General features: G+C 45.1%; 1 protein-coding gene across 2 annotated transcripts in view; it reads right to left on the bottom strand.

Annotated features, from left to right (window-relative positions):
- Window positions 1–1,899: 1,899 nt before the first annotated feature.
- The window catches only part of SAP30BP (SAP30 binding protein), a 29,350-nt gene continuing 8,516 nt past the window's right edge, over window positions 1,900–22,733 (bottom strand). For both annotated transcript variants that reach the window (XM_059485621.1, XM_059485620.1), the window contains 8 exons: window positions 15,024–15,066; window positions 8,988–9,076; window positions 6,486–6,577; window positions 5,954–6,014; window positions 5,393–5,444; window positions 4,944–5,002; window positions 3,680–3,764; window positions 1,900–3,017 (listed from right to left, as the gene is read on the bottom strand). In XM_059485621.1, coding sequence (XP_059341604.1) covers window positions 2,836–3,017; window positions 3,680–3,764; window positions 4,944–5,002; window positions 5,393–5,444; window positions 5,954–6,014; window positions 6,486–6,577; window positions 8,988–9,076; window positions 15,024–15,066 — 663 coding nt within the window. In that variant the 3' untranslated portion in view covers window positions 1,900–2,835. The remainder of the gene's footprint in view (window positions 3,018–3,679; window positions 3,765–4,943; window positions 5,003–5,392; window positions 5,445–5,953; window positions 6,015–6,485; window positions 6,578–8,987; window positions 9,077–15,023; window positions 15,067–22,733) is intronic.

The raw sequence follows: 22,733 nt of genomic DNA on the forward strand, positions 1-22,733 counted from the left end.
CCCTGTGCCAGCTGCTCCAGGAAAACCTGCCTGAGCAGGGAGCTTGGGCCACTGCAGCCCTTCCAGCCTCACCCACCCTGTGATTCCCTGCAGGTACCAACTCTGGGCTTTCCCTGCTCACACCATTCCCCAGGAGTGAGCAGCCCATACCCTTTGATGACTCTCTGGGCACATTATAAAGCTCACCTGTTTGAGGGGTTTCACAGGAGCTGATTTCTCCCCTGCCACAGAGAAGGGCTGGAAAGGAGCTTGTGCAGGTGTTGGCTGCAGCCATCACCTCCCTCACTGCTGAAGCTGTCATCAGCAAAGCCTTGGCATGGCCCAAAGCCTTGGCAAGGAGGGCTCTTTCTTTCATTTTTTGTTCATTTCCGTGCACAGCTCCCCTAAAGCAGACAGTGCAGCAGCAATCCAAGTCAAACATTGCTTCAGGTGCTCCCGTTGCACGGTTTGAGGTGGGGCTGGCAAGGACTGCCCTCCCCACCTGCTCCCTCAGCCCAGCAGCACCCAGGGAGACAGAAAATAAAAGCGAACACACAAAAATCCCTTCCCACACCAGCATCAAAGCAGGGCAGGTCTCTAAAGCACAACAAGCAAATGGGAGAGAAAATCAACACCTCGGGGCATGGAGGTGGAAGAAAAGACTTCAGAAGGGAGAGGGAGAGCAGAACCAACTCTGCCAAGGATGAGTTCATTACTGCAGCTCCCCTGCCTCTGCTGGGGCAGAGACACAGACCTGAACGTGGAGTTTCAGCTGAGACAAAGCTCCTCGAGCTATGAAACACCCCTGCTTAGGAAGGAGATAGGCAGAGAGAAGCCCTGTGGTGTTCAAGGAGCAGAGACTAATTTTTGGACTAAGGAATGATGAAAAACTCTGGTTTTACTCTCCTGGGTATGGTTAGCATCCCTTTGGAAGGAGAGGTCAGAACGAGTATCTGCAGCTCTCAGAGCCACAAGTGCAGCTGAGCAGTCAGTGCTGCAGCAGCATAAGGAATTTATCTCAGTGCCAGCTCTGGGTTTGCCTCAGGGCACACTGGGCACAGCTGCAGTGCTCCAGGGCTGTTTGGGCACTGACACACTGCAGGGCTCACACAGCCAGAGCTCCAAAGCAAACCAGTCCAAGCTCCTGTCTGGGGTTTCAGGCCAGGAAGGATCCTCCTCGCTCAGGACATCTCCCCTGTGTGCCTGAGGTTCCCTCCAGCTCCTCTGGGGCACTGACTGAACACAGCCCAGGGCAAGCCATCAACCTGTCCAGTGCCATTTTCAGAGCTGGGAAAAAGGCATTTCCCTCAGAACTGCAGTTTCCAACCTGAGGATCCATCTATTTATTACCTCTGAGTTATTGGCTGCAAGTTTGTTATGGAGGGGTTGGCATCCTCACTTCAGCTTTTTTGGGGGAAGAAAACCAAACCTAAATCAAGCCTGTTTCAAGCTGCTTTCTCCACTGCAGACAGCAAACACTGGCTCCTGGGAGCTCAGAGGGAACTGCCAGGGAACAGCCCAGTCCTGCAGGTCTCTTGTAGCAGAAGCTGTTACTGCAGGAGTCTGGAAGCTGCTGCTCCAGGGGTCCTGGATGCACAGATGCCTTTTTTTTTTTAAGCCTAAATGACCACCAGGACAGTGTTTAACATGTTGTAAAATTATCTGTTTACAAGCAGGATATCAACCTATTATTTCTACCTTAAGTGTCCATAAATGCAAAGTCTTGATCAGGACTGACACAAGCTACAGAATAAAAAAAAAAAAGAAAAAGCAATCCCAAACCACTGAATTCTCAGAAACTTACACTTCTGTTGATCTGGCAACCATCTCTCCTATCACTACTTTGTACATTAGGACAAAGAGGCTCTGGGTAGAAATTTAACTCTGAAGAAATGCAGACACATCAATGACACCAGGGGCTTTTTAAAAAGACTTTTCAAATTTTATTCAACAAAATTTTCAACTGAAAATACTTTTTCACAACAGTGGAGCAAGCAGTAACTGCCATGTGTGCATTCACAGAACATCACGAGCTAAAACAAAGATGGACAATGTCACAAACAGGGTCAGACACTCTGCTCTGCTTCTGTCCAACCTCACTCCGTGGCAATGGAAGTGTTTCTGCACAGGTCTGAGCTCACAAATCAAACCTCTACAGCTTGAGGGTTCTGCATAGAAATCTCCATCCCTGTGAGATGGTAACAGGATGTTCCAGCACAGTTTCCTCAAGAGTTCCACAGTTTCACACGTGGTCACAAAGATCTACACAGAGAGCACAGGGTACAGGTGTCAGTGCTGGAACAAGGAGTGAGCCTACACTCCCTGATGGAGTTTGCTTCAAGTCTCTGCTACACATCTGGACGTGGACACTGAGTGGTTTTCTCTGCTTCAACTCCCTCAGAGCTGAGCTGGCTCTGGAGGGAGGCACCTACACAGGCTGCAGGCAGCCCTGGAGCACCACCCTGCACACACAGGGGTAACACTGACAGTCTTTCACTGCTTGCCCTTTTCATTTATTTTCTTTTTCCCCCCTAAAACAAACTTGCAGGTAGGTAAGACCTCAATGCAGCAATTAATAAGCAAACTTTTACAAGCTGACTCAAGATGCCACCTTCCTCCAGCACAACACAGGCAGCCTGGGTCTTCCTCCAGCAAGCAAAGGCAGAGGCATGGTGGGCAGAGGTCCATTCCTGTGGGCACACAGCTGGCATCCTGCTCTGCCCCCAGCCTTCCAAAGGGGAACTGTGAGCTGCTTCAAAGAATCTTGTCATCTTTTACCAAAGGAGAAATCCACCCCTCCCTTCCAAGGACAATGGCTTCAGTGACAAGTCCAAGACTCCAGGCCCAGCACAGCAGTCACTGCTTGGCCTTTTTTACAATGGTGCCCACAGCTGAGATCACCGTGGTTTTGGAGCCACTGGCACTGGTGGTCACTGTGACAACCCCTGGCAGGGTGGCAGTGGTGGTGAGGATGGTGGGCTGAGCTATCGTTGTCACGGGGATGGCAGAGTCCCACTTGCTCTTCCTCTTCTGGGCATCTGTGGATTTGATTAAAGCAAGCACACAAGGATTAGCAATACATTAGAGGTCACCAATCCCCTCTTAACACCCTGTCTTGTCAACCCTCAATATCCCACTGCCTGACTAGACAGCTTCCCCTCACACTAATCTCAGGATACACTGGCAGTAAGTAGTGAGGAGGAAGAGCAACTTTTCTCTTGGGGTATCAGGAGTCAGAGCAGACCTCCAGACCTAACTCCAGCAAAAGGGGAGACAGGATCACTCCCTGCCCCAAAGCAGATTGAATTTCAACAGAGCACATGAATCCCACTTGCTCAGCTACAGGCACTGGAGACCCTCATCAGCCTCCAGTGGTTTTTGCCCCTCCCCTCAGTTTCCAAGGCAGGAGAATGATTTCAAGGGTTTCCAAATCTCAAAATCTATCAGTCCCAGGAATACAACCACAGACAGCAGCAGGCTTCTTGACCCACTAATAAGTCTCTCCACCATCCCACCTGGCCATTCCACTCGAGAAGGACAGCCATGGACTACAGGGACTAGAGGAGAGCTAGTCCAACATCCCTCAGCAGAAGCACTCCCCTGCCTTATCTACAGGATCACTAAGGAGCCTTCAGGCTTCAGGAAGCACTAATCCCAGCATTACTGCAGCTTAAGGGGTACAGTCACAGCTATTCTTTACCTCCCACAGTGGTGCTGGATGTTGTGGTGGTTGTGGAAGCAGCACTTGTTGTTGTGCCCTTTTTAGTGCCAGTCACAAACTCAATCTGGGAAGGAAGAGACACACAGGAGAAAGAGGAGAAGATTAAAAAATTAAGTGTTAAGATTACACAGCTCTTTTTTAACTCACAGCACCTCTCTAAGTTTTTTTAAAACAGCTTTAGTGTGATGTAAGACATTGCATTGGCCTCTGAGCTGCTCATCATGTGGAAGGAAGACACAGACCTCAGGCCATGAGAATTAAGGATTAATTAAACTGCAATCCAGCTCCTAAGCCTAATACAATGAAAATGTGTTTATCTACTGGTACAAGCACAAGATTTGATACAGCTCAGACAGGACAGATCCTGGTCATTTAACTCTGTATTTATGCAGTTAGAAGCTCATATTCATTTTCCTTTAAAGAACATGCAAGGCGAGTGCCTGCTTGTAGAATTTATTGTGGCTGCACCACAGCAGGAATCCTGGCAACCAGAGCTCCAACAGCACTGCAGCCTCAGAACTGCAGATCTGGGCAAGGGCATGATCAGATACCTGGGTCACTGTGCAAAAAACCAAAACAAGCAGCAAGACACAGCATGCACTGCACAAAAAACCCTCCATGGACTGGAGATGGAAGGAGCCTTCTGCAGCTTAGGTGGCAAATCTCTAACATTAGACACGTTCTAATGCCAGCCACTGGCTCAAAGGAAACACAGGGCAGGAATGAAATCTCTTCCAAAGCCTCTCTGTGTTCTTTTTGGGGCATATCTAAGAATAACTGGGCTTGTCACAAAATGCACAAAGTTAAAACAGGCTCAGTTTTTCTGGAAATTGGATGCAACAAGTTAATATCACAGAGAACAGAAAGCAGGTATTGTGTCACACTGAGACATGGTGAAGAAATTAAGCTTTAACTAGGCTAGGCACCAGGGAAAATGCCATAAATTAAGGAAAAAGCTGTTCTTTATTCATTATCTTGCCTGTATCTGACTTACTGAATGCCATTTTTAGAGTTCTAGTTTAAAAATACTGACAACACAGCAGGAAATCCAGTGGAGTAAACAACCTATAAATGGACCTATAAGGAAGGGCAAATAACTTGGAAAAGAAATGCAAGAATAAAGGAGAGATCTAGGATAAAACAAGCAGTCTTAACATAGAAATAGCAAAGCAATGGAATGAAATCCAGCAGGGAAAGGAACAAGAGACCTGCACCTGCATCTCTTTAGGTTTTGAGCAGGTACCTTTGTGCGCTCCTTCTTGGCCTTCTCCAGTTTGTCCATCTCGATCTTCTGGGCTTTAGCTGAGAAAGAGCAGAAGATTTGAAGCACTAAGAACAGCAAAATTCAGCAGTTCTCATTCACACACTTCCCATGATAAAAAAAAAAAATAGATTCAAATTCTATATAGAAAAATTAAACTGCCACGAAAGCAACTGCTGCTTTTTAATCAAAGCACTGCAGCACTAATTTAGTCATTTGAGAGATGAAAACATTGCAGAACCAATTTAAAAAGCCTTTCCAAACTGATGAAGCATCAATAACATTCAGGCACATCCAACCAGAATGGAGTCATTAAAGAGCAGCATGTGATGACTTCTCATTTATACATAAAGTGAAGACTTCAGTGCAGTTAATTAAGTACAAAACACAAAGAGCTAAGCTAGGACAAAAAAGAGACTTCCTGGAATTACCTAGTGCCTCGTAATATGAATCCTCTGACCAGCCATGAGGATCAAACATGTCCTGAAAAAAAGAAATAAACCAGATTAGGGCTCTTCCCACAGAACCACAAAACCCAGTGCAAAAATGCTTTAAGTATTTGTGTTCTCTGATGATAATCAGAGGTGACAATGAGAATCATCACTGGTTTCTTCCTGTATCCCAGTGACACAAAGGTCCCATCAGACCTTCTTTTATGGGACCATGTTCTGTTGTGAATGAAGAAACAGCTTTGAAGCAAAAAGGATGCTGGGGTAAGTCATGCATTTTTCTGTTACTCAGCTTCTTTCCCCCCTCAAGGAGTTCCATTCAGAGCTCCACACTTCAGCAGCTTTTGTGCAGAATCATTGTAGCAAAGGTTGAGGCACTGGGGCTCAGTGCTACACAGGAATGTTCACATCACTGCAGAGGCTCAGATTGAGGTTGCATTACAAGACCTCTAAGCAAGCAGGCTCAAGAAAGCCTGAGGTGAGATTTCACATCTCTGTGTTACCTTTACCCACTCTTTTTCCAGTCAAAACACTGCCCCTCACCTTTGGATAATTTGTACCAAGCTCATCAATGGAACAAAACTGGATCAGCTTTTCATAGATGCTGCAAAGGAAAAGCAAGAGGTCAGAACAGAACCAGGGAGCAGAAGGGAACAGAAGTGTTTCAGATGTGCCAACAGAGGGAGGTTGTCACCTCTTCACACCACAAAGTGAAATGAAAAGCTGGGAAGCTACACCTGCTCTGATGGATGTGGCACCCCATTATCCACAGTATTTCCTATTCCCCAAAACATCTCCCAGCTCCCACAACAGTCACATCTTCTAAAGTAGACTTAAAGTAGACACATTTTAAATGTGAAGTCACATCTTCACATTTAAAATCTAACCAACACACCAACTCCAGCTGCTGCTTTACCAAACACAAAGAAGAGTTTCAGTCACAAAATTCAGAAAGACAATTTGTAAGCAGTAATGCTTCCTGATCAGGATCCTTCTGCAACAACTCCAACAAAGAGGGAAATTCTTCAAATTAGCTCAGTGATGCTGTGGTCACAATGAAAAGATGGTGGCTCACCTGGGATTGCGAAATTCCTTTTTCCTCTGGATGATGTAGTTCATGTCCATGCCCTCTTTCACTTTCCTCTCATACAGCTTTTGAATTTTATCCTACAGGAGAAAGATTATAGGGTGAGCCAGGATGAAAAGGAGCAGAACAGCAGCTGACTCCTGTACTTGTGGAAAGAAGCCAACTGAACCAGTGACCTCCTTAGCCAGAGCTAGGATTTACACCAGGGCCAGGCTGCTCAAGAGACATTTCCTCCCTGAATGTCTGAAGTACCTTCATGAACTGTCTGACTGGTAAAGGAATTCTCTTTGCACTTACTGAAGGCTTCAGTGATTAAAGATCTGCACACAAGGCACAGACTCCTCCTTCCCAGGCTGCTGTTTCCCTTCACAGCCAGGATACAGAAAAGCCAATTCTGAAATCCAGAGGTTCCCCCACAACTCACAGCAACCACCAACACCCACCTGCAGCCTCAGGTGAGCACCTGAGACACAGCAGCTGGGCTACACTGTCCACAGGGCAAAGCTCCTGCTCATCTGTTAGCCAGGCAGGGCCAGAGGCAAGTTCTGCTGGAGAATTAAACCCAGAGTGATCATCAGCTATTGCTGGGGGTGCCCACTGCAGCCAAATGCTCTTGGGAACAATGTGCTCATAAATCCCTGCTTTGGTACCAGTCAGATGGAATCAGCTTCTCTCTGCACATCACCCACAAGGCACAAGCCCATGCCAAAGGCAACTTAACTGACCCAGGTTGCAGTTGTCAAGCAGTCTATTCTCTAAAAGGCTAAAAGATTTCAAATCAAACATGGTTTTTTCCTTCCTCAGTAAGGTGGATGAAAACACATAAAAGTATTCCTACTCTGGTGATGGTGAAGGGACAGCAGAGGCAGGAGCTTTCAGACAGAGTTAAGTGGTGCTGCTAAAATATCCTCAGTAATTTCCATCATCTTTTCTTTATGACAGAAATTCCTCATGTACAAGAGGCACATAAAACAAAACCAGAGCTGGGTCTTCAGTCTTTCAGGATGAGAGAAGCTGAGTCAACTTTCCTTTGTTGCTTCTGGATAAGTCACTTCATGTCTCCCTCCCTGGACAGTCAAACACAGAGCTGACTATTGTCTGAGGGCTTGCTGCAGCCTGAATAAAGGAGGATTGTTAAGAGCTGATATGAAACTCCACAACCTTAAAAAAAACTTCTATGAGATAAATTTTCATCAGGTTGTCACAAAATCAGCAAGAGGAAATGACACCATCTCCACGTCCAGCAGCACATGGTGAGGTTTGAAGGAACAAACTGCAAAAAGGATGAATCTGGGGAGTAGGAATGACTGAATAGGTGTTCCCTTTTATCCCCTCCCCATGGAGTAGCAATGAGGCTCCCCAAGTCCACAGATGAGCAACTACTCAGTCAACTTTACAATAAGAAGTCCTGCCTTTGGCAGAGTTCAAAATACAGTTTATCAGAGGAAAAATTTGACAAAAGAGCAAACCACCAAGTGAAAAGCCCAGAACATTTTGCATCTCTAAGGAACAATCCCATCTCCTTACTCAAAGTGCTCTAAGATGTGGTTTGACCTGCCAACAGAGGACAAGCTCCCCTTTGATGTAACACACTAAACTTCTGTCAAAGGGGAAAAATTCTGCTTTCTTCTGTCTACCCTGTCAAGCTCTGTGCATTCCTTAGCTCTAACACACTCCAGTTCATTGATGTCAGAACAGTAAAATCCTCCTACAGCACAGGAGGAGGTTTGGGTGTGCCCAGGTACAGTGTGTGGAGAAGAAAGCATCATCTGGATGGTGAGTCACTCTGAATCACCACTGCATGTTAGGGGCCACTTTATAGAGCAGTTCAGGAGTGATTCTTGACTTGTATTACTGCTGGGCAGAAAACCAGAGTTAAAACTCAAGTGTGTGTTAGGAGACAGCAGTCCCTGCTCTTTCATTTGCACTCCATGAGGAGAACACAGAAGGATATTGCAAACTTGGTCACTGCTGTTATTTGGGTGTGCACCAGAGAAAACGTGTGTTTGTGTTCTTTTGTTGCCTCTAAGCTACCAGCCTTCCCTCTAAATGTTTACCATCCAGAGACATGTAGGTGGAAAAGGAATCCAGGCATTGCTGCCTCAACTATTCCAGTTTAGGGGATTTCAGGGCTGTATAGAAAAACAATTTGTTCTTTGCTAGGGAGCTGAATTTGCTGAGGTAAGAGGAAAGCAGCCCTGACAGTAAACATTGCTTCTGTGTCACTGCTGGCATCAAGAGCTGTTTTAAAGCATAATTAACCCACAGAGGCTGGAAAGCAGCTTAAAGCTGCTTGGAGATTCCTAAACTGGAACTGCTGTAAAGCCTAAAGCATTAACACAGTGCATTCATAAACTCAGTGTGGTAAAGCCCAGCTTTAATGCTGGAGCTTTGCCTTGTGCAAATTTACTGAGCAGGGTTCCCAAATATGCCCTGAACTGCAAATCTTAAAAAAGAAAAGAAAAATTAATGAAGTGGACTTATACCAACCTGCAATTGGTTAGAACATCTGCCAGGAGGCTCAGGAGGGATTTTGATCTCATCTGGAGACATGTTCCTTACTCTCTCTGAAAAAGAAGCTGGAGAGAACAAACTGGGATGAGTTCTGGAACTACTGACGGGAATTTCAGCCACACAAGTCATTAAATTTGTTTTATGTCTTTTATGTCAGCACTACTCCCTCACTGGGAACCCAGGGCAAAGGTGATGACAATGCTGACAGCTGGGACTTGTGATGTTTTCAAGGTGCTGAGCAAGAAGCAACTAAAGAACCTGAAGGCTGGGTCACTGGAAGAGGGGATGTGATGCTTTTTTATTGATACACTCCTGGAGAGAGAATGGGACCATGCATGGGGTGGAGCACAGCATCAATTTTATGCAGTCTGGCTCTTTGCCATTTTGGGGGAGATAATCACTTGGTGAATATTTAGTTCAGGACATACCTGGATGAACCAAAATGGCTCAAGGAGAGAACAACGCTCCCCAAGGCTGTCAAGAGTTAACCACAAGAAATTACATTTAATCCTTAAGTTAACACTTCCTTAGCAGGCACTTTGATCTTTGCTTACAGAGACAGACTATTGCTAGAAAGAACAACTCATCCCGCAGGACTGGGAACAGCCCAGTCCAGATTGCCAAATTTCCACAGCTGTTTGTACTGGGATACACTGCTAAAGTACCTGATTGCCCTAAAAAGATTATTTTACAGGGTTATCAGCAAAAGAAACGGCCACATTTCCCCCCATTGCTTGCTACTTTCCCACTATTATGGGAAATCCAGGCAGTTCTCTGGCCAAGCTTTGGAGCAGAGATTTGTGCCCCATTTAAGCAGCTGGGATTGTTTTCAAGCATAATTTGTCCAGGGAACACATCCCAGAGTTGCTCTGTAGTGGACAAGGGACCTGAGAGTAGCACACAAGTCACATCAACCAAGCTTTTCACATGTGCAGCTCCTCAGTTACACATTCCTCAGGAAAGCTCTCTGAGCTACAACTGCAGCACCCAGAGTTCAGCTCCTCTGGATAAAGGCCAGGAGGGCCCAAAGGCCAGACAGGGCTGCTGGAACCCTGCAGAGGCGAGGCTACAGATAAACAACACCACACACACCATCAGTGCTGCTACAGTTTCCATGTCCTTTGTAAAAATGTGAAGCATTAAGGACCAGATCCTTTGAGAGGAAAAGCTGGCAGGCGACCACTCATTCTGTTTGATCAAGATGTTGCTGAGGGTTAAATTCTCCAGCAGTTGCCAGTAACAAACAAAAAGTGTCCTTTGGCATTTAGCAAGTGGGAGCCTTTATGGAAGGAGGAAAGCTTGCCAGAGTGCCCAGAGAAAGGCAGGCAAAGGGAGCTCCCTGACAACAAGGCACACATTTGTTACAGGTTACAGCTGCTGCTGGGATGGGGAGGCCTCTGGGTTAATTAGAGCTGCAGGAAACCCAGAAAGACAGTGGCAAAGACACAAAGTGTGGGTAATACACAGCACACAAGGCTTGCTGGGAAAGGTAAAAGCTGATTAGTGGCTTAAGAGGTTCACAGCAGAAGCATTAAAAAATAAGGCCATTAAATCCAGATTTTATTAGGCAAAGAAAGCACCTGAAAAAATTAATTAAAAAAATCAAGCCTAGCTCCACATTAGACATCCCACAGGCTCTTTGCAGATATGCTACAGAGAAACAAAACATTTATGGGAAGGGGAACTGCGTGCTCATATAAACTCAGGAACTCTGGGCAGGACCTCTGTTTTACCTGCAAAAAAAGTCAAAGTCATAAGAATATCCTCAGCAATCCATTCAAAGCCCCCTTGAAAAAGAAATAATTTTGGAAGCAGAACAAGAGCTCCCAATGAGACAATATATTTTGATGCATGACTTTTCAGGTTTGGTGATCACTTCCTCTTTTGTTTGAGTCTTGTGAAAATAATTCTTTATCAACATTATGGGGGAAAGCATCTTTTAATGGTTTACAAGGAGTTGGACCTAAGGAATCTTTGCCTCCTTCAATCCCACCAGAGCTGGAGGCAGCTGAACACTGCCAGCAGCAAGGCAAGACATGCACCTCCCAAACTGAGCACAAACTTGCAGCATTACTCAGTTATTTCATCACTTTGCAGCCAGCCTGAGGTGCCACATCATTGGGAAGAGAAGAGGGTGAGGTTAAGGGTGAGTTTAACCCCTTTGGGCTTATTTACAGGAAGGAAGTACAAATTATCCATGCCCTCCAGCAGTCCTCAGACTTGCACCCCACACAGACAGAATGGCTGATTCCACAGCATCTTCCCACCAGCTCTGTGCCTAGAGGAAAGCTGGGATTATAATCCTGGCATTTGCATGTATGGCCACACACTCCTGTATAAAACATTTTGTGTTTTCCAAGTCCCAAGGGCAGCTTTCCACCATGTCTACAGCAATAACTGCAGATGAACAGCTCACAACAAGGTGTGTCCTCACAGGATACATCCAACTGCTCTGTGCATCCTGTTATTCCTGTCAAGACCAAAGTTTTACTTTGACATGAGTCACAGGTAGTGACACTGGCTCCAGCCCCTCATTTGCCCTGTGATTTGCAGGCTCACAGCCTAGAGGATCTCCAAATGTGGACCTCAGGAAGTGGCTGTTGGCACAATTAATCACTCCAGGCACACCCAGATTCTGGCTCACAGTAAGTAAATATCTTCCCCAATCAGATTCTCAGTCCTGACAAAGAATTAAACTGTGAAGCAGATCCCATGAGTCAGATGGGGGTTCAAGAAAGCAGGGGCCACTGCCCCTGAAAGCTTCCTGCTGCTAGAGGACACTGCTGCTGGTGCTTAGTCTGTGCATTCTCCTTCCACAAGTTGGCCTAAAAATTAAACCCTTCATCAGCACAAGCAGAAGGTGTTTGTAGCTTTGTGTGCAGTCACTCCTCTGCTCCCAGGCCAAAGCACAGGCAAATATCATCTTGCAAAGACTCAGCACCTCAGCAGTCACTGAAGGAGATTTCACAGATTTCAAGGATTTGCTCACCAGATCTTGGTAAAGCAGAAAACAAAATGGAAATGCTACATTTAATCTGCTTCAGTTTGAGATGGATGGATGATATGAACTATACCCAATACAGGAGACAGCTTTGCAAAGCAGGAGAGAAAGTGGCACAGTGCAAAATGTGAGCTCCATTTCCAGAGGGAAATGACTGCTCTCAGCCCAAAGGCTATGCTGGAGACACTGCCAGAGAGCACACAGGAGTTTTGTTCCCTACAGATGGGTAGGAATGTTTTCCTAGTGCAGAGAAAAGCAACGAACAGAGAGCACAGAGCTGGCTGTACAGGACAGACACGGTGTGGATCATGGCTCTAGGATTAACTCTGCTCCCAGGTGGGATAAAGAACTCCTGTCCCTTTCAGGGGTCATTTATGTGCTCTGTTTGAAGCAGTCACAAGGGATTAGAGGCAGTTCAGGTGCCAGTTTCTTTCTAAAGGTCACACTACACAAAAAAACCAAGGAAAGGTTGATCAGAGCAGCAAGGGCTTCCCCTGGAGACAGGCAAACCGGTGGTGCCAGCTCTCCACAAATGCATTCCCTGGCACTCCAGCCAAGGCTGCTTGGCACAAACCAGGGTGGGGGGGTTCTGATTTCCTGGCACCAGAACAGCCAAATCACAGGGAAGAACTGGAGACAACAACATGCCAGTGAGTCACCCATCCATGGAAGGACACCAGGTCCCTTTCTGCTCTGTGGGCTGAGAAATGCAGAGGGAGACCTGCAACCCAGCCATACTTTCTGCTCTTATGAACACTGACTTTGTGCTTAGATTATCCCAAGGGCTGGAGAGGACATTTCTTATGATCCAAAAGGTAAACAACCATGCTGCAAAAAACTTCAGGGCAAAAAACCCTACATCCTTCAAGTATTATTTTGCAAAGCTGCAGGAAACAGCAAATGCAATGTCGTGGCAGCACCATGAACTGATTCAGAGTGGTACAAAAAGCCCCAAAGGACAATGCTGATGTAGAAATCCATGAAAACAAGCTTCACACATATTTTCTTCTCAAACAGGGGGCTGAAACCTTCCCACTCATTCTGTCAGCCATTGATTGTGTGATTACTACTTTGGCACAAGTCAGGACAACCATGCCCTTCCCAGCAGCTCATCCCAACTGTTTTCTTTGTGCCAACTCCAGCGCTCACCTAGAATGCTCTAAGCACATCAGGGAATGGATCCAGCTGGAAGCCTCACAGGGAAAAAGAGGAAAAAAAAAAAAAAGAAACAACAAAAAAGGAGCAGTGAAGATGGATCCCAGCTGGCTCCCACTCCCAGAGCTGCTCCAAGGTTTTTGTGCATCTGTGGAGGTAAAACACAAACAGTGCTTTTGGCAGGAGCCTGCACTGATTTAATACTTAAGCAACTGCACAATCACAGATTTTAATAAAGGTGATGCAGAAAAATGTAAGGTTATCTTCTGAGAAGGGCAGGCCCACACTCTTTTAATGCAAAAAGCAGTTGTGGAAAACAGTCCAAGGAGGACCTTGATTTCCACAGACTGACAGACAAAACTTGAGGGGTCCACACTGGAGCAGTTACTGACTTTGTGTCAGAAAATCTTGCACCTTTTTCCATGAAAGAATTTTAACTGTGAAAGTCCAAGTTTTCAGAAAGGGAGTGGTTTTTACATTACTCCAACTGTAAGTCTCTTGCAACAGTTCCTTTTCAACTAGATAAGATATGGTCTAATGGAACAGACCTACAGAATCCAGCATGGCAAGTATGCTGACCTCTAATAACCTGGCTCTGCACAAAGCCAGCCTGCACACTGCTGTTTGGAAAGAATATTAAAGATAAGATTGCAGAGACCTCAGTCCAGGTCTCAGACTCTCCAACACTGCTCACCCATGAGCTGTGACACTACCAAGTGCTCCCTGTGCTGCTTTTGAAGCCATGTGCAAGTCTGGGCCATGGTGAGACAAAGAAATGCAGTCTGGGCAGTCACTGTGGGAAAAGGGGACAAACAGAATTGTAACCTGAGCCTCACATCTTCATTAAGAAAGGACTTCCCACTACATTCTTCACAACTGCACAGCTTCACCCACATGTAAAACACAGGAAAAGAGCAGTTGGCTTCTAGAGAATGTGCTGTAGTTTTTACCCCAAATCCTGTTGTCTCATCCATGTCTCCAGGGTGCATTTAGAGGAGGATGAGTAGATGGGAGAAAGATTTCTGTTGCATTTAATGATGAGACTGGTTGAAGCAGTTTTGCCCTTTAAAGGCAGAAAATCCAATAGACAGCATTGCAAAGTATGGGCAGGCCAACTAAAAAGGACTTATAAATGCCAGACTTCAGTGATGGCTGCTGTAGGAGTCACAGCTGACCTGAGTATTTACCGTCTTAATTTATATTTACCTCATTTTATGACTGAAATATCAAACTGATTTGAGAGATGAAGCAACTTCCAAACCATTTGTTTTTAATGATATTATTATGTGATACCACACAACTGCAGGAGTAACCTCGGAAACAGAGGATCAGTGCAAGACAGTCAGAAATACAATATAAAATGCAGTTTCTGTGCAGAGGATTGTATTTAAAGCTGCCAACCCTGGACTTTCCAAATCTAATAATGGTGCAATGACTAAATGAGATGTCACAAAAATCAAGTTTTAGTAACTATTAGAAAACATAGAGTACTATGCAGCACAGCAGCTGTAAATCTGTGAGTGGCTCACATTTAAATGGGGATACTTTTAGTGAGTTTTGGAAGCTACAGAACAAAGTCATCACTCCTGGCTCCACTGGCTCTGTCTAGACAAAGCTACACTTGGTTTTAAGCTCATCTAGAAAAACACCAACACTGCCCTTTACATACATGTTTTAAACATGAAATTGTTTTCATATTTTTAGGTATGAAGCCTTTCTCCCAGAAGAAAAGTTCACTGAAAATATTCATGCAGTAAATTATAGCATTGCCAGGGCAGAGATGCTTTTTACAAGTGGGACTTACAAGGTCTAGCTTGAATAAAAACTTGTGAATAAATACTTTTGAGTGAACTTACCAACTAGCTCCTGAGGATCTCTTTTCTCCACTTCTGAGAATTCCTGCAAAAAAGGAGGAAGAAACAGATTTTGGTCAAGTTATGCCTCCAACCTAAAAAGCTATGCTGCTTATTTAGAAATGTACAACTTTTTTTCTGAGACAAGAGAATAAAAATTAAGAATGAAATCCAATTTATTAGGTAAGAGGACAATGTCTGGACCATGGAAAGTCGAAGTCTAACAGGATGCTCCATTTCTTTGCAGAGGTAAATTTAATGAAAGAATTAAGGCTTTGTCTTGGACACTGAACTCCTGGAATTCCACAGAAACTGCTGTACACAAAGCCTTTCCTCAGAAAAGATCAAAGCATGGATTTTTCATTTCTGGTGACTGGCCCTGGGCACCAAGCAAGGCCAGTCACCATCAGTGTTTTAGAGCACAGTTAGGTGAACACAGGCTGGATCCAGCCCACAGGAGATTCCTTTAGTCCTGGGAATGCCAACCAGAGCTCTGTGCAGCTGAGCAGGACCAGCCTGGTGCATTCCCAGAGCAGTGTGGCCACAGCCCAGAGCTCAGGGATCAGCTCCTCATCAGCCTCCCCAGGCTCTGGGAGGCTCCCAGAGCTCTGCAGGCTCCCAGGCTGGAGAGATGTGTGATGCTAAATTCATCTGTGCCCCTGGGCCATGCAGGGCTTTGGCTGACAAACCCTCTCCAAACCAAACCAAACCAAACCAAACCAAACCAAACCAAACCAAACCAAACCAAACCAAACCAAACCAAACCAAACCCCTGAGATGGGCTGAGTGTCACAGCTCCAACCCCTGTGAGACAATGCCTTTGGTGTGTGCATCAACAGCTCTCATCCCAGCAGCACAGGGAAAAATTTCAACAGGAACATGACATTTCAAAGCAAAAAAATTATGCCAAAATTATGCCTAAATTCATCTGTGCCCCTGTGCCATGCAGGGCTTTGGCTGACAAACCCTCTCCAAACCAAACCAAACCAAACCAAACCCAACTGCCAGGGGGTGCTGGAGATGCAGATCCTGTGCTCCCATTTCAGAAGGATGATCCCACTGGCAGCTCTCCAGGAGTGACACAGCCAACCTGCCCAACCAGGGACTCAAGAGCCACCTGCACTGGCCTGGAGATGGCCACACAGCTAATCCTTGCCTGCTCAAAGAAATGAAGGATATCTCATTTGCAGATGTTTGCAGCAGAGTGCTGAGCAGGAGGCATTATGTAGGATAAGACATTCTTAAATATGGTTTCAGCATACTGAGACCAACACCCAAATATTTTGGTGCTTCTGGGAGATCCCAGGAGAGTCACAAGTGATACCAAGCTCAGCACAAATAAAGTTTCTGAAACAGTACCAGCTGTATCCCAACACTGCCCTCTCCCTCTGCCTCCCTCCCAAAGACCTTTTGTGACTCGCTGGACTGTTGTCCAAAATTCCTCAGTGCCTGCAAACACTGAAGCCATTCATTGAACCTGACACTGACAGAATGCTGCCTCCTTGGTAACAGCTCCCTGACCCTCTCCTTTTCTCCATTTCCAGCCAGGTGAGAGGTGCATCAGGTGAGGAGAGAGCAGTGAGGTCACCAAGCCAGATGTGGGAACAGCCTGTGCCAAACTCACTCTGAACATGACCCATTTTCAGAGAAGCCAAAGCCCTCTGGAAGCAGAAAAACAAATTCTTTGTGTGGCACTAACTGCTACAGGGCATTTTTTATAGCCATTCATGGAAGACAAAAAAAAAGAAAAAAAAAAAAAAGAAGAAAGCACTATTTCTGCATTAGTACACTTGGATCACAAAAATACAAGGCTAAAGCTATTTTAGAAAAAGAAAGAAGTACACAGAGGAACACACATCTTCTCCCTGGCCAGCTGGCCCCAGGCCCCTCTGAGATGGGCTGAGTGTCACAGCTCCAACCCCTGTGAGACAATGCCTTTGGTGTGTGCATCAACAGCTCTCCTCCCAGCAGCACAGGGAAAAATTTCAACAGGAACATGACATTTCAAAGCAAAAAATTATGCCAAAGCAATAGGACTGGACAGGAACCCAGGGAATCCAGACTGTGTTCTCCACAAACCTACATGGATGGGGAGCTCACAGACTGAGCTTCAGCTCACCACTGGGGAAGTGGGAGCAACTCTGTGGTAACTGATGGGCTGTGAGGACAAATCCACACGAGCACAGAGGCTGGAGAAGCTCACAGAGGTGTAACATCTGTCCAGGCCATACAGTGACTCACCAGCAGTAAATACATTGTCAGGAGGCTGCTCCTTCCCTTTCAGGGGGGAACTTGCTAGATGGGTAATTAAAACTATTTCTCACCTTGGTTTGAGACAAGCAAATGTTTGTTGAGGTGAAAGGAGGGAAGTGCTTTAGCTCTAACCTTGACTAAACTCCATTCTGCACTCTTACCTCTCTTGTAAGTTTTAAGTGGAACTGAAGAGGAAATGGAAGAGACAAGGCTGTGTCCCTGAGCACCTCCTGATCCTTCCTCTTACCCTCATACCATTTATTACTCCATTATGCTTCCCATCTCCTTCTGCTCACTTCTTGCAAGAGAAATAATTCCCCAAAACAGCAAGATTGCCAAGCAGGCACTTAAGCAACCCAGTGGCACAGCCAAATTCAGGTGCATTACACATGGCCCCAAAAAGGCTGTTCTCTTATTTGGGCTCTAACAGCCTTGCAAGGGGCTGTGCTGCATTTCTGACTTGTCCAGAAGCTCATTTTCAAGTCTCTTGTATGCCAGGAGTTAGTACCAAGCATAAGCACACAGCTCTCAGGAAACAATAACTCATGTGCTCAGAGAGAATCTGATGGCCAAACCCCCCCTGCCATGTTTTATATTAGACAAGGATCTCTGAAATGTCAGCTGTGTTAAACAGCATGTTCTATGAACTTCCAGAATCATCAGTACGTTTGCTTTAATGAGAATTTTCTTCTTTAATTTGCATCCTTTAAGTCTGTCCCATTTGTGAGAGGCTAAATGAAGCCAGTCCTCTCAGGCTCCACTGTTTTGCCCTGGCCCACACTTTCCCACCCCCCACCAAGTCCAGTCCCCACAGGCCCAGCCAAGACATCAGAGAGCCCAGAGCTACTCCAAGCAACAGCAAACACGTCCAGCCCTGGATTGCAGCCACACCTCACTGCCCAGGGACAGGAATTTTGCTTAGTGATGAGTTCCTTCATACCTCCACCCACTGCTCCATCCTGAGCCGGAGACATCAACACAGCTTTTCATTAACTTGGGCTGCTTTCAAACCTCTTAAATGCTTTCAAAATACACATGGATGACCAACTTCTCCAGTGCTTGTTCATATTTGCTCAGTTTGCTGTTGAAAACTACGAGGCAAGCATCAACAACTTGATGAAAGTTTGGCAGATGGAAATTTTAAGAAGCCTTGTTCAAACCACTGAGTATCCACTGAAGATCCAGAACCTTCTAAAAACTTCCAATGGAAAAAGCACACCAGAACTGTTCTACACTCCCTTAGGCTAATTTAAGTTTGAGACACACGATGAGTACAATGAACTGATTAGGAAAGACAGCATAAAACCCACAAATCTGCAGATCTTATCTAATACATTAAGTGGAATGAAATGGAGAATCACCAAGTGGAAAAATAAGGTACAATAAATACTGGAAAGTTGCTACCTTTTGGTTATGAAAGAGAAGAAATATTTATGCGTGGATGAGAGATTTCTAAAGGAATTCCAAAGCATTTAAACAATGGAAAATTTGAAGTTAACTGAATTTTATATAGGGTAGTTACCTAAATCCACTTAGGCAAAGGTGATCTCTCTGTTGATTACATCACCAATACCCACTGGGTTATGTATCAGTATCTCACATGGAGCATAAAATCAAGCAGGTGAGTGGGTCCAGCAGGAGGGATTTTTGTCAAAACTCCCCATCAGAGTGAATGTATGAAATTATTAGAGATTTCAAGCATCCCAGAGCTAAAGACATCACTTAAAGAGTTCATTTCCATTTGAATTCTGAGGCCTTTCCAAAAAACAAGGTTAAGACTTTGCTAGTGACACCTGTACCACAGAGTTTTCACAAACCAAACCCCTGAAAATCTGTACAGAAGCAACTCTAAATTCACTTATTGCTTGACTGAGTTTGAAAAAAAAAAAAGAAAAAAAAAGCTGTACTGTGCTTTATCATGCACTCAGCAAGTTGATTTTCTGGCTGCCATCTACTGTGCAGCCCTGATCTCACAAGATCAACAGCTGAAGGGCCCAAAGCCAGCACTGAAAGGAGTCAAGGGATGCCATGGTGCTGCAGAGCCAAGCTGGAACAAGACAAAACACAAAAACAGGTAGCAGGGAGACTCCTTCCCCCTGAACTGGAGACTGATAAAGAGCAGACTGAGAGCACAAGCTGCTATGGACAAAGTATTAAAAAACCCCAAACTCCACCTTTTTCTTCTGTGCTTCCAAGAACAATTGTGCACAACACCTCACTGAGAGCAGACAGCATTTATGGTGGTACTAATCCTGTTTGAGTACAGGAAAAGATTTTTCATTTTTTCCACTTTCCCAAGACAAATGGCTTTTTTCAAGCCCTGGACAAGATGAGTGCCTGCAAGAGCCTGGCTCATGAGCACCAAGTGCTGGTTCAGTTTTGTCTATCACCATCAGCTAAAGAGGAGCAGGATGAAGGGAGGGTGTGTGCACACACAAAAGGGAAGTGCTGCATTCTGCCTGAAGCTTTCACCTCACTGGGGTGACATCTTTTCAGTCCTACAGTGTCTCCATCCAGTTACATCAAAAACAGTGTCTGCTCAAGCTCCAAGGAAAATCAAAACAACCCAACACAATCCTCACAGCACGGAACAGAGATTAAAGGAAGGAAGCAAAACAATATGAATCTGAGAGTGATGAATTCCAGTTTGGACAGGCTTGCCCAGAACAGCTTTATTTAATGGAAGGAATGGACTGACTTTAAACAATGCTCACTAAATCCTTGCTGAAACCAGACCCATAAATCCAGCTCAGTGCTCACATCCAACAGAACTGCTGGCATTAACTGTGACCACAAGGTACAAACTCAGGCAATTCATGCAGAAGCAGGTGCACATGTCAGTGCAGGTGCACTTCAAGCTTCCAGGAGAAATGGTTCAAGAGGGAGGCAGAAGACACAAAACCAGACCTTGATGGCTTTAACAAAAATGCAAATTTTAAGAAATGGTGAAGTTGATGCCAGGTTTGGCACTGCTCAGTTGCATTCCCAAACTTTCAGCCAACTGAATCCTGCAGCTTCATTCTCTCACTGACTTCCAGGAAATATTAAAAGCAACTAGTTCAGACAATACCTCCCCTTCAATATTTTTTTGCAGCAAATGCTCTTGTGTTGCAGAATTTCTTCTCCCTCCCCACTACTTCACATGATTGTCTGCACATAACTTTAATGCAAATTTAAACTGGCAGCCACAAAATGTACAGACCAGTGACATCACTGTCAAGCAGTGTATTAGTTTGAAGATATTGCAGAGAATTTTTCAGTACAGTAGCCAGGGGATCTGCTGCTGTAACAGCTGTTACAGTGGATTTCTTGAATCTGAGCAAGTGCCAGCAGTAAGTTTTTGTAATTTTCCCTCCTCTCTACAATTCAGAATATCTCCTGTAGTCCCAAAACACAAACAGCCTCACTTGGCTGAGTATGATGGAAAGAAAGTATAACTTAGCAGAAAATGTCAAAAGAGTTTTCTAAGCCAAGTGATGATGGCCTTGCCAGGGCAAGCAGGTGGAATGTCTACATCATGCAGGCAGCAGGAGAAAGACAACCCCAAACCCTGCGCTGTTCCTTTTTTTTCTCTCCCCTTTCATTTCTTATTTTTAAAGGAACATGGTAGCAATTATGTTCTTGCTTTTCCTCTACAAAGATCAGAAGTGCTCATGGGAACAGAACACCAGAAATGTCTCATTTAATATTAAAAGTGCATGACATGATTTCACTTCTTGTCCCCAGATCTGCCTGATGTTGGTGTGCACCCAGGCTGAAGGCAGCAAGCAGAGTGCATGTCAAGTGCATTTAGAGTCTGGGGAAGAGAGAGCCAGGCAACAGGAGTACAATGCTTTTATTCCTCCTCCCCCCCACCCCTTTTTTTTTTTTTTTTTTTTTCTTGTATTGTGAGAGAGGAGAATCCCAAGAGAAAGCTTGAAACAAGCACATTTCCTACAGCCATATCCTGTTTGCCAGCTCTGCTACACAGCTCCAGGCAAAGTGCCCAGTTCAGCATAAGAAATTTAACTAAAAACCTGCAGGGACCATGATCTAGATACCAAGAGAAATCCAACAGCTCAGAAATAAACCTCCATAGGAAAAAAGCCTGATACATCCACCCTTCAGTGACACTTATATACAGGCTTTACAAATCTGTTTGGAGATACAGTCACAGAGAGAAAGGGAAGGAAGAACAAATCAAACAGTCAGCTCCTGAGACATTCCCTATCAAAATGTGCATAGCTGACACTGCCTTTTACTTTTCCAGCTAAATTACATCTAAAAATACACATTCTTCAATGAAATGAAAAAGATAAAAAAACCCACTGAAAAATCCCAACCAAGACCTGGCAAAACATTTCAGTGAGAAAGTGCTTTAGAAAGGAAGCATTCATAGCATAAATCCTTTAAATAGCTTCTTTGAAACTTGACTCCATTCACCTGACAAATGCTATCTGAGTATTTGACAAAGATTATTTGTTAGGAATAACGTCCAGTTAAGGAACTGTGTGCCAGAACTTTTGCTTTCCATGTGGAGCTACAATGCATAACACCTGCATCCCAGTGGAGCCTGGTCCCAAAGCTGCCCCAGGAGCACAACAGCTCCTGCTCTGCACAGCCCAAAAACTCCTTCAAGTGAGTTTTGCTTACTACAATGAAATAGAAACTCATTGGTCAAGTACCAGCAAGACATGACAAGGCTGGAGGTGTCAAGGTACTTCGGTGATTTTATTTTTTACAGCTTGTTGCAGTGCAGAATCAAGCAGAAGGTGAAGGTGGGCTGTGAAAATTCTGAGAAGCAAAGGAAAGGCTCAGGAGAGCTTACAAAATTAACTTCTTGCACAAACTTTCTCCCTTAGAACACAGCACTAAAAATTCTTCATGGTTTGGAGTAGAGGCAAGGTGTAATAGCAAGTATCCTCAGTGAGAAATTCACTCCTTCATGAATAGATCCCACAGAGTTTATCCAGACTTTGCTGCTTCTGTACCCAGAACAGGGCAGCTGGAAGGAGCTATTTTCAGCTCTGTGCTGGTATTTGAGGCAATGCTCCATCTGTGCTGACTGCTCAGCCCCTCACTGTGACATGCACAGACCTGCACACTCAGAACAGCAGCCAGAAATAATTGCAGCTACAGAGCTGGACTTGAACAACTCAGACCTTTATCAGGTGAAATATGCAAGGGGAAGCAGCTCCAGAAAGGACTTTTCTTCAAGTTTAAAGACAAACAGAACAAGCCTGGCTCTTCTTTGGAGGAAGGCAAGCCACACCTGTGTCAATAATCCCTGGTATTCAGCACTGCAGGGAGTGAAGAGTCTGCTGCAACTTGTATGCCCGGCGGGGAGGAAGGAACAAGCATGTCCAAGGACATGTCTCATCTTCCAAACAGCTCCAGAGCTGGAGGGAAGCCAGGAGCTCTCCAGGAGGTGTTCCAGCTTCAGAGCCCCACAAGGCTGGGATCTGTCTCCCTCTCAGACAG

Source organism: Ammospiza nelsoni, chromosome 19 (genome assembly GCF_027579445.1).
Source record: "Ammospiza nelsoni isolate bAmmNel1 chromosome 19, bAmmNel1.pri, whole genome shotgun sequence".
In the NCBI taxonomy this organism is placed as follows: Eukaryota; Metazoa; Chordata; class Aves; order Passeriformes; family Passerellidae; genus Ammospiza; species Ammospiza nelsoni.